The sequence below is a fragment of the Magnolia sinica genome, chromosome 8 (genome assembly GCF_029962835.1).
Source record: "Magnolia sinica isolate HGM2019 chromosome 8, MsV1, whole genome shotgun sequence".
In the NCBI taxonomy this organism is placed as follows: Eukaryota; Viridiplantae; Streptophyta; class Magnoliopsida; order Magnoliales; family Magnoliaceae; genus Magnolia; species Magnolia sinica.
In genome coordinates, this window is record NC_080580.1 from 42,605,174 (window position 1) to 42,621,612 (window position 16,439).

General features: G+C 38.1%; 1 protein-coding gene across 2 annotated transcripts in view; it reads right to left on the bottom strand.

Annotated features, from left to right (window-relative positions):
- Nucleotides 1–4,098: 4,098 nt before the first annotated feature.
- The window catches only part of LOC131253267 (phosphoinositide phospholipase C 2-like), a 57,458-nt gene continuing 45,117 nt past the window's right edge, over nucleotides 4,099–16,439 (bottom strand). For both annotated transcript variants that reach the window (XM_058254216.1, XM_058254217.1), the window contains exons 7-9: nucleotides 5,397–5,549; nucleotides 5,217–5,303; nucleotides 4,099–4,581 (exon numbers count right to left, since the gene is read on the bottom strand). In XM_058254216.1, the coding sequence (XP_058110199.1) occupies nucleotides 4,288–4,581; nucleotides 5,217–5,303; nucleotides 5,397–5,549 (534 nt within the window). In that variant the 3' untranslated portion in view covers nucleotides 4,099–4,287. The remainder of the gene's footprint in view (nucleotides 4,582–5,216; nucleotides 5,304–5,396; nucleotides 5,550–16,439) is intronic.

Consider the following 16,439-nt stretch of genomic DNA (forward strand, 5'->3'; position numbering starts at 1 on the left):
TCTCCCGAAGATCTTGGAGAGATCCTCGGGCTGTTGGAGGGATTTCTAGACTATTAGTTCGAAAAAAGGTTGGGTGGTATAGGTGCCAGGTACAGTAGATGCAAGTAATATTGAGCCATTCGTCAGATCAGTATTTATCTTGTTCAGAGGTTATGCTGAGCTATGCCCGAGCTACGGCTGAGCTATGGCCAAGCTATATTAGGTTGACCTATAGTCGACATATGACTTAGGCCGACCTATAATTGACTTATGATTTAGGTAGGCAATCAGCCATTCGAGTGGATTTATAGTTGCATCTAATATAAGTGGCTTTACAGTTGCATCGACCTACTTTGAAAGTCGATCTCTCCTTGCCACTAGATGATTCTTAAGTGGTTTTAACTCTACTGGGTCTGTGCTGGTTTGTAGAGTTGGTCCATTCCATAAGTCAATCTATCTTTCTCCCAACAATGGTTAAAAAGAAGGGGAGAGAGAGAGAGAGAGAGAGAGAGAGAGAGAGAGAGAGAGAGAATATCGCTTGGACTTCAGCTGCGTTTTTTTTTTTCACGCGCACCTGACACACACAAGCACACGCTGTAGTGGGATTTCACCACCATAGCTAGTTGAATTTTGAAACATTCTGTTCAATGAAGAGGCAACGACAAAAATTAACCATGTTACCAAGAATTCATAACTAGGAAGCAATGTAATTAATTGCATTTGATCTATGCATCCAAACGCGCACTTACAAAAGGAAATTTTATTTATCCCCGTTTTATTGGAATAAAAAATAATAAAATAATAAAAAAATTTTGAGGCTAGCGAGGCGTGGGGATGGTCAATCTCTCACATGTGTTCATGTGTGATATGCATTCGAAACCCAAACCAGTCATCAATATAAGCCTCGTGAAAAGCCTTGTGCAATGAAATTTCAGGACCATCGGATACCTGAGTGGGCCAGAAAGCTCAAATTCAGCCATTGGTATAATTACACCGACACAATTGGACCCATGGCACCCAAACACGCCCAAAGCCTCTCTCACCTGCATTAATGCATCCATACACAACCTAGTACGTCTCTTCAAAGGTATCTCTCTTGGTAAGGTCAAAACTATAATGAACCTGGTTTTAAGACTCCGATGATCCAGTGCAACTCATCCAAGTTAACTCAGATTTGGTACTAACCAATCTGGTTCGATACCATAAGTAGTCCCAACACAGTTGAGTCTGGCGAATGCACCTGACTTGGGCAAGTCGTGACTCGACTCGAGATTGAATGAGTCCGTCTGAGTCCAATTCTAGAAACCATGATAATGACAGTTTGCTGCCATTTCTCAAGATGATGGTGACTCATCCACGGCACCAGCAACTCATGGGACATTTATGATATAGTCCATCCAAAATGGGCCCCATGGTTTGAATGGTCTATATTTTCATCCATGATTGAAAGGTCCACCGAGATGGATGAAAGAGTATCATTTCAAAATAAGGCATGCTGCTACCATCTTCAAGTGCCGAACACGGTTACACCACACATGCTAGCTAGAAACATTCGTACTCCATGCCTCTGTCTGGGAACACTGGATGGACAGTCCCACCCTAGGCAAGCTTTCTACAGCATCCCATGTGTATGGTGTAGAGGTGCTTGGTTGAGAGGAATGTTTATCTTACTGTGATAGAGACGACTCTATTGCATCACACCCAAACCTTGGGCAACCTATCTGAACCAAAGCCCCCGCTACTGACTAGAATCATGGGCATGTGAATTCCCTGTAACTCCTGGCGTGAACCTATATGTATCATTTCTTTTTTTATTTTAGCTTAGCATGATTTAATTTGTGATTATGGAATTTTTACTCATTGGACTTTGAAAGATAAGAAGAAATTTTTTGTCAAGGTAACGCAAATTCTTCCGGGATGATCCTGATCTTTTTAAATATTGCTCATATCATATTATATATGAGATGTCTTCCCGATCACGAGCAACAAAATATCATCTCCTATTGTCACTCATGTGCATGTAGTGGCCATTTCTCAGTTAAAAGACCACTGCAAAAATTTGTAGTGAGGCTTTTTATTGGCCCACTATGTTCAAGGATCCAATGAATTTTGTAAAGCATATGAGCAATATCAGAAATTGGGAGGAATATCCCATCAAAATATGATGTTATTAAGTCCCATTTTAATCATAGAAACATTTGATTGTTGGTGCATCTGCAAATCGTCTGATATCTCATCCGAAAGTTGGCTGAATAGACGGACAGTTGAACCACACCAAGCACTGCTCTATCTCAGTGCCAGGGGTCAATGGTCACAATTTGAATCGGACCCAATCAGTTTTGACACACCTGCAAACCACACACGTCCCGCATGGCCAAATTCAAGACAAACCGAAAGAAAAGGTTTTGGATGTGGGATGTTCTTGAGCAGAATGTACAGAAGATTTCGTAGAGCGTACCATTTGCATGCAAGGGATCAGCTGATATGTATTACTATGTGAGTTCGCCCATTGGGCCTGTTTTGACTGCAAGCGGATCTGCTACCCGTCCTGACTGCCTTTACATGTAGGATGGTCCGTTGAATCCGTTCACATGATGATCATCTCAGTTTCCCTACACCACGACGCTTTCCATCCTCCGCAGGTACAGTGAGCTCCATGCACCGTCTCCCTCCATTCCACTGAGTAGTCTTGCATTGGTATGACTATTACCATATGAGTTTTCGGTCGGTGGGCGTTGGTATAGGTTTTGTACTAGTCTCACTTGATGCATGCACTATAGCTTCAAGTGACCAAGTCATTCTTACCTTATACTCTTAATCATGCTGGTTCATCTTCAGCGCCTAGGCGCTACATCTCCCGAGTGAAGCACAGCAGTCCTAGGCATGCTCCAGTTTCTCACAAAACCAAGGCACTTGCAACTCTCTTGGAAGCATTTTAACGCTTCAGTGCCTACAGTACTATCACTTAGTACCAACACTTGCTTCGGTGCTGGCAGCGCTAGCATCATTTGCTCTTGCTTCATCCGAGCAGGAGACACCGTATCATTTTCAATAACTTTGTGAGGAAAATAATCAACTTTTCAGTGGGATATCAAGGGTCCAACACCTACATAAACACCCTCTCATTTGTGTCACTCCAGATGCATTGCCTACCCTCAGGCACTTGGCACAAGACCACCTAATGTGAGCTCTTTGCCCAGCCTCATCTCCAACACTAGTGCCTAACGCTGCATGGACTGGAGCCCTGCACTTTTCCATTGCTCTAGTGCACTACAAACAATGGATTGGAGCCTTTTGGTCTTTCCTTTCATCACTAGTCTCTTAAACAGGTAGTGGCAGGCGTGGCCACAGATGGAGCTTTGGGGACTCTTTCATGTGCTCCAGACTTTGAGACAAACCACACTAGGAAACAGAGGCACCCTAAAATGTCAACGATACGCAACCCTCTTTGGTAGCATAGAGCCAGCTCTTTCAAGCAGAAGATGGAAACTACTCTTGGTTGTCACCATCTAAGCCTCATCCCTTTTAATTGGAGTCGTCTACATGAATCTTTGTTAGCCATTCGCCACTGTTTCAAGGGTCATACCTTCACTTAAACCATAGGTCATCAAGTCATTTCTTGCTAACTCCATCCGCATCCTTTTGGGCCTTTCCTCTTTGTCCTTTCAAAGCCCTCAACTTTTACCGACTCATTCAAACCGGTACCATTCTTGGTCACCATTGCACATGACTAAACCATTTAAATCTACTTCCACTCGTTTGTTTCTTATTGGTGCTACTCCCAAGTGCCCTCGAATGCATTAATTTCCAACTCTTATCCTTCCTGTTCTTGCCACTCATGCATCTTAACATCCTCATTTCAGCTACACTCATCATTCTTTCTCATAAAATGGATGTTTTTATACTATCCTATAAAATTTCCCTTTTCAGTTTTTGAGTGGTACACGATGATCACTTAAAATTCTATTGGCAAATCTCCATTCCACCCAGCTTGAATTTTATAGGCATCATACTTCCCAGTCTCCCCACTCTCATGAATATTGACCCAAGGTAACAAAAGTGATCATACACAAAGCATACAAAGCAAGTTAGTGAGAAACATACACAAATCAAGATTGGTAAAAACACGAACTTATCACAAAGGTTTGAACCACAATAGTCATATAGACAAAAACAACCATTACAGCTCAACATGCAAAAATCACAACTCTTAAATGCTGGGTAGAAATGAACAATATAATACACAACCACCATATCCCTATGGCACTACGAAAAAGTCTTACAATTGAATGCAACTTAGCAACAGTTTCAAACAAATTGAAACCGCATAAGAAGCTTTACAGACTTGAACTTCTCACCCTTTCGGTCATAAAGTGGGACAGCTCGGATCCCTGACCTCAGCTCTGATACAGGCAGACATGCCTGGCCGCCAAAATCATCTTTCTCAGACATATCATACTCATGCACTTCAATCCGAAGCAAAGCCAGTTCTGGAACAGTCAATGAGAATTCGAACTCTTCGTCCCAAACAGGTATCCAGTTGTCCTCAATTGCCCTTGTTTTCTTCATCACAGAATCAGCTGGCACTCCAGCTATACCAACCTGTACACAGATTGATCAGTGGCTAAAAGATTTTCATCTACGTTATTTTCATGCCTTCAAAACTTCATCTAGAATCCATCTTGGTTTACAAAATTCTTTCCTTTGTGCATTAGTCCAAATCAACCAAAAGGAATTATGCGATCCTTGACCTGAGGAAATAAATGGTATTCTTGTGTGTGTGTGTGTGTGTGTGTGTGTGTGTCTACTAATGGGGCCCAAGGTTCAGTAATCCAGACCATTGGTCTATTGAGACCCACCATGATAGACCATGCCTCGAAACTTCCCTAGATTGGAAGATCATAACCATCCAGCCCTTGTCTCATGTGTTAACCATCTACCTTCAGGCCACCAGTCTGGCCATTTGGATTGTCATATCGAGATTCTGGGGACATGGGCTGCTGCAGATGGGACCCATCACACCATTGATCTGGACCACTGGACCATGGCCCACACTTGAACAAACAGGAAACCTAATAATGCTTTAGCACATTGGTCATGGACCATGGCCCACCCTTGCTATAATCAAGGCCAGTGCGCGGAAATGGAAGTAGATAACTAGACACACATATCAAGCATCCAAAGTAATGAGCAAAATACAGGATTCTTCAACACAACATTGATTCTTATCATCTTACCCTTGTATAAAAGTCTGGCGGGGAGTATGTATCAAAATGGGTGTGATGGAAATCCAAACGCCATCCATCCCCCATATACACTCTCACCTGTTCAGTCACACGGAGCTCGAATCAGAACGTGATCAGAGAAAGAAAATAACTGCAGGCTCAAGATAATTTCACATGGAGTCAAGGTCTCACCTTCAAGGTTTTCTTCACGGGCAAATTTTCTCTAGGATTAAAGACCTTGCTATCAGGATCAATCTCCATCAAAAAATCAGGTTTTTTCACATAACCACACCCTCCATTAGCACTGAAAAATCCATGCATCAGCCAGAGCGACCTGCCATATCCCTGTCGCAAGAAACCCACATGGACTCTTAAAACAATGTGAATTGGTAAGCAAGCATTTCTTGTAACTATAAGCTATTGACATAGATACATCACATGCGAAACTAAGAACACTTCCATGCCCCAGGATTTTGCTAGAAAGAATAGAAACTACTAAACATTTAGTCTCCATAAACATTGTCAAAATCCTACCATTTACAATATAGGATTTTAGTTGAATCTTAAGCAGAACGATTTGAATCCCAACCTTGAATCTTTTTTTATATGAATCCTACGATTTTATGATTTGAATCGTACGATTAACGATTCAAATCCCAATTTACGATTCAAATAATACTTGTTCTCACCTATTTTAAGCTTCACTTGGCTTTTATTTTATGTTTTTTAAATTAGTGGGGGCTTTAAGAATAGTTTTGAAAAGATAAATTATTTTATTTGTTCTTTATAAGAGATTAAATGATATATACTCTTCAAAGTTAAATCATGTATTTTTTTAATCCTTACTTCTTAACTAGTTGAAACACCAAATTGATGTATGACTTACCAGTAATGTTTTTATGGATGGTTACAATCACGTTGACTTATATGTATTATGGAATGATGTTTAGAAATCAAAATATCTTTTTTCGTCAGTCTCAGTATCAAAGGTCACTTTTCCACCATGATTCTATATTCAAGAAAGGTAACAAGAACATAAATTATTAAAGGACTCTTGTATGTTTTTTATTAATGAAAATTTCTTTAAAAACAAAAATAAAGGAATAAGAATCCTTGAATACTATTATGACATGGTATTACTACGTGCACATTAATGGCAAAAGGAACATTGATGAGTTTTTTTTTTTTTTTTTTTTATAAATTTTAAATCTTAAATTTTAAATCTGATTTATTTATAGTTTTCAATTTTTTAAGAAAACTATAAAAAAAAAAATCTTTAGATTTGTGATTCAATACGATTCAACACATACTACAATTTGCGATATGATAACGATTTTGACAACATTGTCTGTAAACAATATCAATCCTGCCATGCTAATGCAACTATTGCTGGTTTGGCCTACGTACCCAAATAGTGTGTACTAGGAAATGAGCAGCTATCTAAGCATTCTTCAAGCTGCTAATGGCTCAAACCATAGACATGCACTCTTTTGTTTCAAGACTCTTTAAGTTTTCAAAATTCAGAGTCAATCTGTATGAAGAAATCCAAAAGGCTCAGGAAAAAAGGATGTGTTACCATCAGAGAAAGTTGGCCATATAGCCAAATATTTTCAAACAAACATGAAGATAACTGAAGATGAGGATAATGAACCGGCTACATTTCTTCTCAGAAGTCAAAACAGAAACAATCTCAAAGGAAAAGTGGGTGAAAATGGAAATGAATTCTTCTTGCCTTTTCTTGCAGCAGCACTGGAGTTCTTTGAAACCACAGTTTACCATTTAATTGAATCTGTGTAATATTTTGTAAAACGGTACCTGGTGAATGCCAACATCATGACAGAGAAAATTAAAGTTTTAATCATTTTTTTAAGCAAGGGAATGAGCCCTGGGAAATACTTCAATGTAGAAAACTGATTTTCTCGTTTTACATCTATAATGTATAATAAAAGGGACCAATAAAGAAAATGAGGTAGTTTTGATGATGAAGAAACTTTCATGAATTACAATTCCAATGAACAAAAGGTATTTGTTCATTTTCAATCTAGATTTTTGCAATGAAAAGGAACTGTTTTGGGAATGATGACAACTGAAACAGATAGATGAGAAACAAAAAAACAAAGCCATATTTGTAAAGTTAGTCCATTTCCACATAACTAGAAAAAGATGTTGCCCGGCTCAAAAATTTTACTACAATTTTTGGAGAGCCTTCATACTCTCTTCGTAATTCATCTACCATTTGGCCAGTTGCAACCTAGATACTGAATATTGTGTAAGAGCATCTCCAAAGCTATCCTAGCGATTTTCAAATGTATCTAATTCATTCAATGCCTTTATTTGCATATCTAAGTCAGGCTCTAATCTCTTTATCACATTCTTTAGTCTGACACGAACTTCATTATCTGCAACAAATGATTGGGCATATCTGTACCTAGGATTTTGGTAGTAACCTGTTGCATGAAGATGATGATGGAATTGTGTTGTCCATCTCTTGTCAATCATCTTCCAATAAGACTTCTAGCTTGTACGATTACGTTGAATTGCCGACTTTGCCTTATCCATGGCATCGTAGAGGAAGCACATGGTAGGTGCTTCGTCGGTTTCAACAAGACGGAATATCCACATTAGTAGCTCCATCACCTTTAGGATTCTCTTGACCTTCTTCCAATATTTGTTGTCCCGTATGGTGTTCACAACTTCAACCGGTGTCCCTGGTGTCTTCTTCCCATGTTTTGTATTGAGCCAATTTCGGGAAGCGAACATCTCATTCAACTCTCCTATGTTGGTATAAACTCTCCAAGGCTATAAAGTTTGTCGTGAATTTAGTCACTGCAGGCCTCAGCAACTCTCGTCCCTTCGTGAACTTCCTCATTATTGTGAATACTTGATTATGGTTGTAAATAAATGTTATCACTTGTCTTGCCCTTTTGACCATTTCTCTAACACTCTTCTTCTTCCCAATATCTTCCAATATAAGATCAATACAATGGGCAGCACATGGTGACCAAAATATATGTGGTCTTTTTATCATCAACTTATGTCCTACAACCCTATATGTTGCTTCATTATCTGTCACAATCTGCACCACATTCTCCTCTCCAATCTCCTCCACCACTTTATCCATTAGGGAAAAAATATAATTATAATTTTTTGTTTTGACCGAGGCATCAATTGACTTATGGTACATAGTTCCCAAGTGGCAGTACACCATGAAGTTGATCATGTTGTGTCTGCTTGGGCCAGTCCAACTATCGCACATGACCATGCATCCTCTGGCTTGCCATATGGGTTTAAAGGTAGTCGTAGTTACGTATGCTTTCACATCCACATACTTTGCATCTGTCCATTTCCCCCCTAATCTCCCTAGCCATGGGAGCTTTAATTCCTTCACCTGCTTCTACTACTAGATTAATTGTCACATGCTAGTATAGAGAATTGGCTGCATTAGGAGGTATGTTGGTATCAATGTTTTAAATAGCACGTAGCATTCAGCCCCCTATAGCGTGTAGCGTAAGCTACACGATACTTCTTTTTTTATATTAAAAAAAAAAAAATAGAAAACATATAATACATTGTAAGAATAAATATTTTTAAAAAATGCAAAAAAAAATAAAAAAATAAAAATAAAAAATGTCTACACATGTTTCATTTTTCGAGTAAAAGCAAGCCAATTCACATATTTAAACTAAATCAAATCAGTATCACATCAAAAACATTCTGAGCAAACTACTTTAATTAATGATGTCATACACACACCACGTGGACCCCACGCATGTGGGCCATGCCATATACACATCACAGTGGACCTATGCCATACACACACGACAGTGGACCCCACGCATCTAGGCCATAGCATAAAACACCACAGAGGACCCCACACATGTGGGTCATGGATAGAACACCACGGTGGACCCCACACATCTGTCCCACGTGATGGTTGGATGGGTCAAATCCATGCCATACATATCACAGCCCCCATGCATCTTTGTTAGATAAGAACTGACCTCCTATAAAGAAAAAGAAAAAGAAAAAAATTGAAAAAATAACCACTACTTTCCGGCATAAATAAAAAGAAAACTCATTAGCAATGATTAAAAGGCCAAAACATACCTTAAATAGAGATTTAATCAACCGAAAATAGATTTTTTTGAGCTACGTGTCCGCGCGGCTGCGAAAGGGGGAAACGTGATTTCTTCCTTGTTTGGGCTTCAATGCTCTTGAAAATCCAGCAAGAAGATGCTCTTGTAGGTCCGATTGAATGCTACAATCTTATCTTCAAGGGGTCGTTTGATTGAGAGGAATCGAAGCTTGAAAATGGCAGTAAGTGCGGCTGCTGCGGCACTAAGATAGGGCTATTCGATAGCCCTATTTTGATAGTTTTAAGTTAAAACTTTCTTTCTTAAAATATGAGTCTCCCACCATCTATTTAAGGGAAAAAAGTCTCAACCGTACATTTCAAGGCCCATTTTTTAATGGTTTGGATTGTAAAAATGTTCAAATGAGTACATATTTATAACCTACAAAGTGTCATGTGTGTGAAGGATGGTTGGATGGATCTACATGTTGCCATGTGTGAAAAATATGGGCCACCACCATTTTAAAACAAATTGTTAATTCACATAATAAAAAGGAGCTTTTATTTTAAAGAAAACCACCGTAGTCTTGAGGCGTATGCGATGTACGCTACACGCTACCTGTGTAGCGTACATTACAGCCCCTGTAACGTACATTATAGTAGAAAAACGCTATTTTGATATGCTACGTAGAGTACGCTACAGTGCTATTCACAACACTGGTTGGCATGTATAAATAACTTTGTTGCTGTCATACCTAACTTCTCAATAGAAGTTCTACACCACATTTGTTTTATCTTCTTTTGTTTAGTTGATTCTTTCCTAAATAGGATTAGATCGATAGAGGGTCTCCTAGACTCATTACTTCTTCATCTAAATGTACAGGGGCATCACGTGAAGATGCCTCCTGTCAGCTCTCAAACATACATTGTAATTAGAGTTGTACACGAACTGAGTTAGTTCGGTTAACTCACTCGACTCGACTCGGTTCGAAACTGAGTTCAAGCTGAGTCGAGCTGATTTTTGGAGCTCGAAAAAATTTCAAGCCCAGTTCAAGCTTGTCCGAGCTCGAATCGACTCGGATCAAACCTCATCTTGAATCGAACTCGGATTAAATCAGTTTGGTGACTCAGTTATTTTAATATTGACGTTGCTCACCAAGTGTTTAATGAAATGACTCAACGAAGTGTTGTTTCGGGTGCATACATTCTCCGCAGGATCGGCTGGTGGCAAGGAAGGTATGATAGGAAACAAATCACTACAAAAAAAAAAAAAAACTTTACACAAAAAAACCACCCTTTTATTTTGATTTTGATGCTGCCTATCGAGTGTTTGATGAAATACCTGTAAACTGTTGCTACTGTTTTGCATACTGTGAAATATTGAAGGTGCACTCAGTGTTCGAAGTATTAGTAGTTTTGCTGGCCAGGGATACGGAAACAATATCGATATCACTGATAAACGAAAATGCGTGGAAACATTTGAAAAACAATGGAATTTTTAGCAAAACTTTAGGAGATATTAAAATTTACATATTTGCATATTTAGAAATTTAAAAAAAAATTTAAAATTAAAATTAAAAAATTAAAAAAATTTACAAAAAGAATGCATATAAATAACAAGTTTCCATTTAATGAGGCCTTAAAAGCATGTGTTGTCGTAAGAAATCAGTCCAACCATCCCATCCAGCCTATATTTAACCAACCGACCTTTCATCTAAACATTCATTGATATTGTAAAATATCAACAACACATGATATTTCACCAAGAAAACATTAACAATTGGAAAGAAAACGAAAGATTGTGGTCTCAATATCGCGCATGTTGCGATATCAATAATATTGAGATATTATTAATATCATCAATGACAAATTGGACACTACATACAACCATGTGCCCATGAAACAAAATTTGAAGTAATTTTTTTTTCTAATAAACAAAATTCTGATGATATCAATTCGTGGGCGATATTATCGAAATATCGTCGTTACACTTATGATACAAGCATTACCTAGAATTTACATAGTCGAAAATATCGGCGATATTGATGCATTGGCAATACAAGCGACACTTAGAATTTACATAGTTGAAAATATTGACGATTTCATTAACGATATTAATACGTTGGCGATACTTAGCGATACATTGCTAATACCTGTGATTTCTGATACTACCAATGTTATTGGTATCGCTACCAGTGTTATCGGTATCGCTGAGTTGGAGATAAAGATAATATCGGAGATATTTCGATAATATTGGAGATAATTCGAACACTAGGTGCACTCCATGTTTGAGAAAAAGTCGCACAGGCTTGAACTGGCCCGAGCTGCTGATCGAACCGAGTCGAGCTGACCAGTCAGGCTCGAGGAACAAACCGAGCCAAGTTCGAGCTGGGGTCAGTTACTGGCCGAGCTGAGCTAAGTTGTGCCAAGCTCGACCCCCCCCCCCCCCGGGTATCATGTGTAGGCTCACTCGTGCCAAACATGCGCATATCTTTCCTAACTCTAGTTACTTTCCGATCTAAATCTTCGTCATAATCAATAATATCTTTATCACGAATGCTCATATATTTAGGACCAAACACCATATGTTGGGCCATCTCCAAAATCTCATCTTTCTTCTTTTGCCCAGCAACACGTTTACCCCAATGTGTCAAATGTTGTTTGAGTCGCGTAATTCCACCAATTATTAGTCTGTCACAATAACTGCACTTCATTTGGTGCCTAGTACCACATACCCTCTGACAGTGTTTCCATCCAATATCCTCACTTCCTTGTTGGCTAGACCCAGAAATTTTCTAATTTTAAATATGGTTTTTATAGGAGAATGAATTAATTAATTTAAATCTCGAAACTTAATGTAAATAGCTTAATAAAATAAAGTTTGAACTTCTGAATCTAATCAATGAAGAAGAAATTATGTTCCAAAATCCTACGAAGCTCCAAAACTTGTCCAAAATAAGAAAATATAAACATAAAGTCACTAATCTATACATAAATAAATAAATTATATATATATATATATATAATCAGTTGCATAATCTGTTAAATGCACATTGGTATGTTCTAGTATGATTAATACATCATATTCAACCATTAAGAGATAAATATATTGAAAAAAAATTCGTAATTTTTAAAAATCGGCCGAAGATAGTCCGAAAATATACATATATATGTGTGTGTGTGTGTGTGTGTGTGTGTGTGTGTGTGTGTGTCTTATGTTGAAAGGGTGTTTTTTCCTCGTTGTTTTTAGGATTATATATATATATATTATCAGTTGCATAATATGTTAAATGCACATTGGTATGTTCTACTATTATTAACTCATCATATTCAACCATTAAAACAGAAATACATTGAAAAAAATGATTTTTCATTGCTTTTAAAATATGACTGAAAATAGTCTGAAAATAATATATATATATATATATAGAATCAGTTGCATAATATGTTAAATGCACATTCGTATGTTCTACTATGATTAACACATCATATTCAACCATTAAAACAGAAATACATTGAAAAAAATAATAATTTTTCGTAATTTTTAAAAATCGGCTAAACTTAGTCCAAAAATATATATAATCAGTTGCATAATCTGTTAAATGCACATTAGTATGTGCTACTATGATTAACACATCATATTCAACAATTAAAACAAAAATACATTGAAAAAAAAAAAAGATTTTTCGTAATTTTTCAAAATCAGCCGAAAATAGTTCGAAAATAATAAATAAAAAAATTAGTTGCATAATATGTTAAATGCACATTGGTATGTTCTACTATGGTTACCACATCATATTCAACCATTAAAACAAAAATACATTGAAAAAAAAAATGATTTTTCTTAATTTTTAAAAATCAGCCAAAAATAGTCAAAAAATGAAAAAAATATATATATAAAATCAGTTGCATAATATGTTAAATGCAGTATGTTTTACTATAATTAACACATCATATTCAACCATTAAACCGAGATACATTGAAAAAAATGTATAAATACCTATTTTTCTGGAAAATGGCCTACGGAGCTTCGATTCTACAAAATCCTTGAAATAACTTGTTTTGATCCTCAAATTCAAGCTAAGAGTGGTCGGAAGTTGCAGTAGAATGGTTTAGGAAGAATTTTGGAAGAGAAAAGTACCAAAAATTGAGAAAAATCGCAACTTAAAAAGGGGAAAAAAAAAGTTACCATTTTCTGACCGTTACGGAGCGGTAATAGTTATTATAGGCCGTAACGGCCGTTACAAGTCGAAAAAAGAGGGTGTCACCATTATGACCCTGTAATGTGTAACGGTACCGGCCATTACCGTAACATACGGCCGATACGTAACTGATTTTGCATATCTTGCTATTGACTGAACTATTATATGCAAACTCTCCGACAAGTAAAATTAAATCCCAAGTCCTAATATGGTCACCCACAAGATATCGTAATAGGTTATCTAAGCTTTTATTGACCACTTCCGTTTGACCGTCAGTTTGAAGGTGGTATGCCGACGAGAACTGAAGTCTGGTACCCATCATGTGCCAAATCGTCTTCCAAAAATAACTGATGAATCTTGCATCTCTATCAAATAATGATTTTTGGCATACCATGGAAGTGAACCACCTCTCCAAAGAAAAGCTTGGCAATGTCGGTGGCATCAGACGTCTTGAAACATGGTAGAAAATGGACCATTTTCAAGAAACGGTCCACCACCACAAAGATGAAATCGTCTTCCTGATCATCTTGGGTAGCCCTAGCACGAAATCCATGCTAATATCTTGTCATGAAGCATGGCACTAGTGAGGGCGTATATAATCCAGTGTTTTGCCTTTTCTGTTTTACCAGTTGACAAGTCCTATATTACTCGATGATTTTGGCCACATTTCGCTTGAGGTTGGGCCAATAAAACTTATCCTCGACAAGGGCAATAATCTTGCCTCTATCAAAATGATTGGCTACTCCTCCGACATAACACTCTCAAACTAGAGAATCCTGTAGGGAGGTGCAAGGAATGCAAAGTCTGTCGCCTTTAAATAAAAACTCATCAATTAGGACAAACCACTATCACTCCTCGACTGGTCATCCAAAAGCAACGTGTATAATTTTCCAAAATATGGGCATGCAGAATACTCTCCTTTCAATTGTTCGAACCTAATGACTTCCACACTCATGAATTGGAGTAATGCCACTCTACGACTAGGGGCATCGGTAGGTTTATTCTCGACCCTAGCCTTTGTTTCAAAACAAAGATATACTCCTGGAGAAACTCAATCCACTTGGCATGCCTTAGGTTTAATTTCTTTTGGAAGTTGAGGTATCGCAAGGCCTCATGGTCATAAAACAAGATGAACTCTTGTGGTAGTAAATAATGTCGCCAATGTCACAAAGATTCGACTACTGCGTAGAATTCCTGGTCATAGGTAAATAGATAATGTCGCTAATGTCGCAAAGATTTGACTACCATGTAGAATCCCTTCTCATTGGTAGAATATCGTTGCTTTGTCTCATTCAACTTCTCACTAAAATAGGCAACATGGTGCCCTTCCTGGCTAAGTACTCCACCTATACCTACACTAGACGCATCATACGTAACCTCGAAGACTTTCGAAAAGTCAAGAAGGCACATGATAGCAGCCTCAATCGTTTTTCCCTTATTCTCCTTGAACGCCTTGGAGGCAGCATTAGTCCATTTGAACTCCCCCCCTCCTTTTAATGCAATTCGTGATGGGAGCCATAATGGAACTAAAGCCTCAAATGAAATGTGAATAGAAAGTGGCTAAACCTTGGAAGCTACGCACCTCACGAGTGTTTTGCGGTTTAGGCCAACTTACTATAGCCTTGACTTTCTCGGGATCTGCAGATATGCCCTAAGATGAAACAATGGACCCTAAAAAAGATAACGTTGTTAGACATATAAGAACACTTCTTCAAGTTGGCATATAACTTCTCTGTCCTAAGGACCCCGCAAACTAGCCTCAAATGATGGAGGTGTTGTTCCTCAGAGGTACTATAAATGAGTATGTCGTCAAAATATACCACAAGGAACTAACCAATTAAGGGCCTCAACACCTTGGTCATTACTCTTATGAACGTACTCGGAGCGTTGGTCAAGCCAAAAGGCATGACTAGCCACTCATATAGCCCATCCTTCGTCTTGAAAGTTGTCTTCCATTCATTTCCTAGGAGAATTATGTAAATGATGATACCCACTTTTGAGGTTAATAATGGAAAAGATCATGACAGTGGTCATCATATCCAACATGTAGTCAAGACGCGGTATAGGAAACTAATACTTAACCGTGATCTTGTTAATGGTCGGACTATCCACGCACATGCGCCAAGTGCCATCTTTCTTAGGTGTGAGGAGGGTTGGCGCAGCACATGGACTCAAACTCTCCTGAATGGACCCTTTTCTAAGAAGCTCATCAACTTGCTTCTTCAACTCTGCATGCTCTGTGAGGTTCATTCGGTAGTGAGGAAGGTTTGGTAGAGTCGACCTGTGGACAAGATCCATAGCATGCTGAATGTCTCGCATAGGTGGAAGCTCTTCCGGTAAGTCATCTGGAAAAACATCACTAAACTCCTCCAACTCCAAAATCACTTTAAGTGTCAACTCTACGCTAACCTCGGGTGTAACCTCTCTAGCCACGAGGGCATATACCAACAAATCGGATTTAATCTTCCTTTCAAACTCTTTGGCACTAATTATGTGGAGAGACTTGGGCTTGTACTTCTTCACATATTTTGGGTCACCCTTCTTGACGTCCTCCTTTGCCGGGGTGCTTTTGGGAGGAAGAGGATTGATGCGGAACGAAAGCCCTAAACTAGTATGAATGCATTGAGATCATCAAACGAGTTAACTAAAGTAATAAGAACGCAAAATCAAGCTTCCATTCCACAATTTAAGAAAATTCATATTTACAACTAGCATGAAATTCATACCATAAACGTTCCCACAAAGAGATAATCATAAGATAAAGAGGAAAATGGTCCTATGGGAGATGAAACTCCCATCTAGCGTAGACGATAACTTGATTCACGTGTAAACCTTGCATACAAATTTAGAATCCCAGAATAACAGGGTAGTTTGAGATGGGAAGGATGCTTCAGGTTTTAATAAATTTAAAACTATAATTACGATGACCAGAATTGAAGGGATTTAAGGTTTGGATAGGCT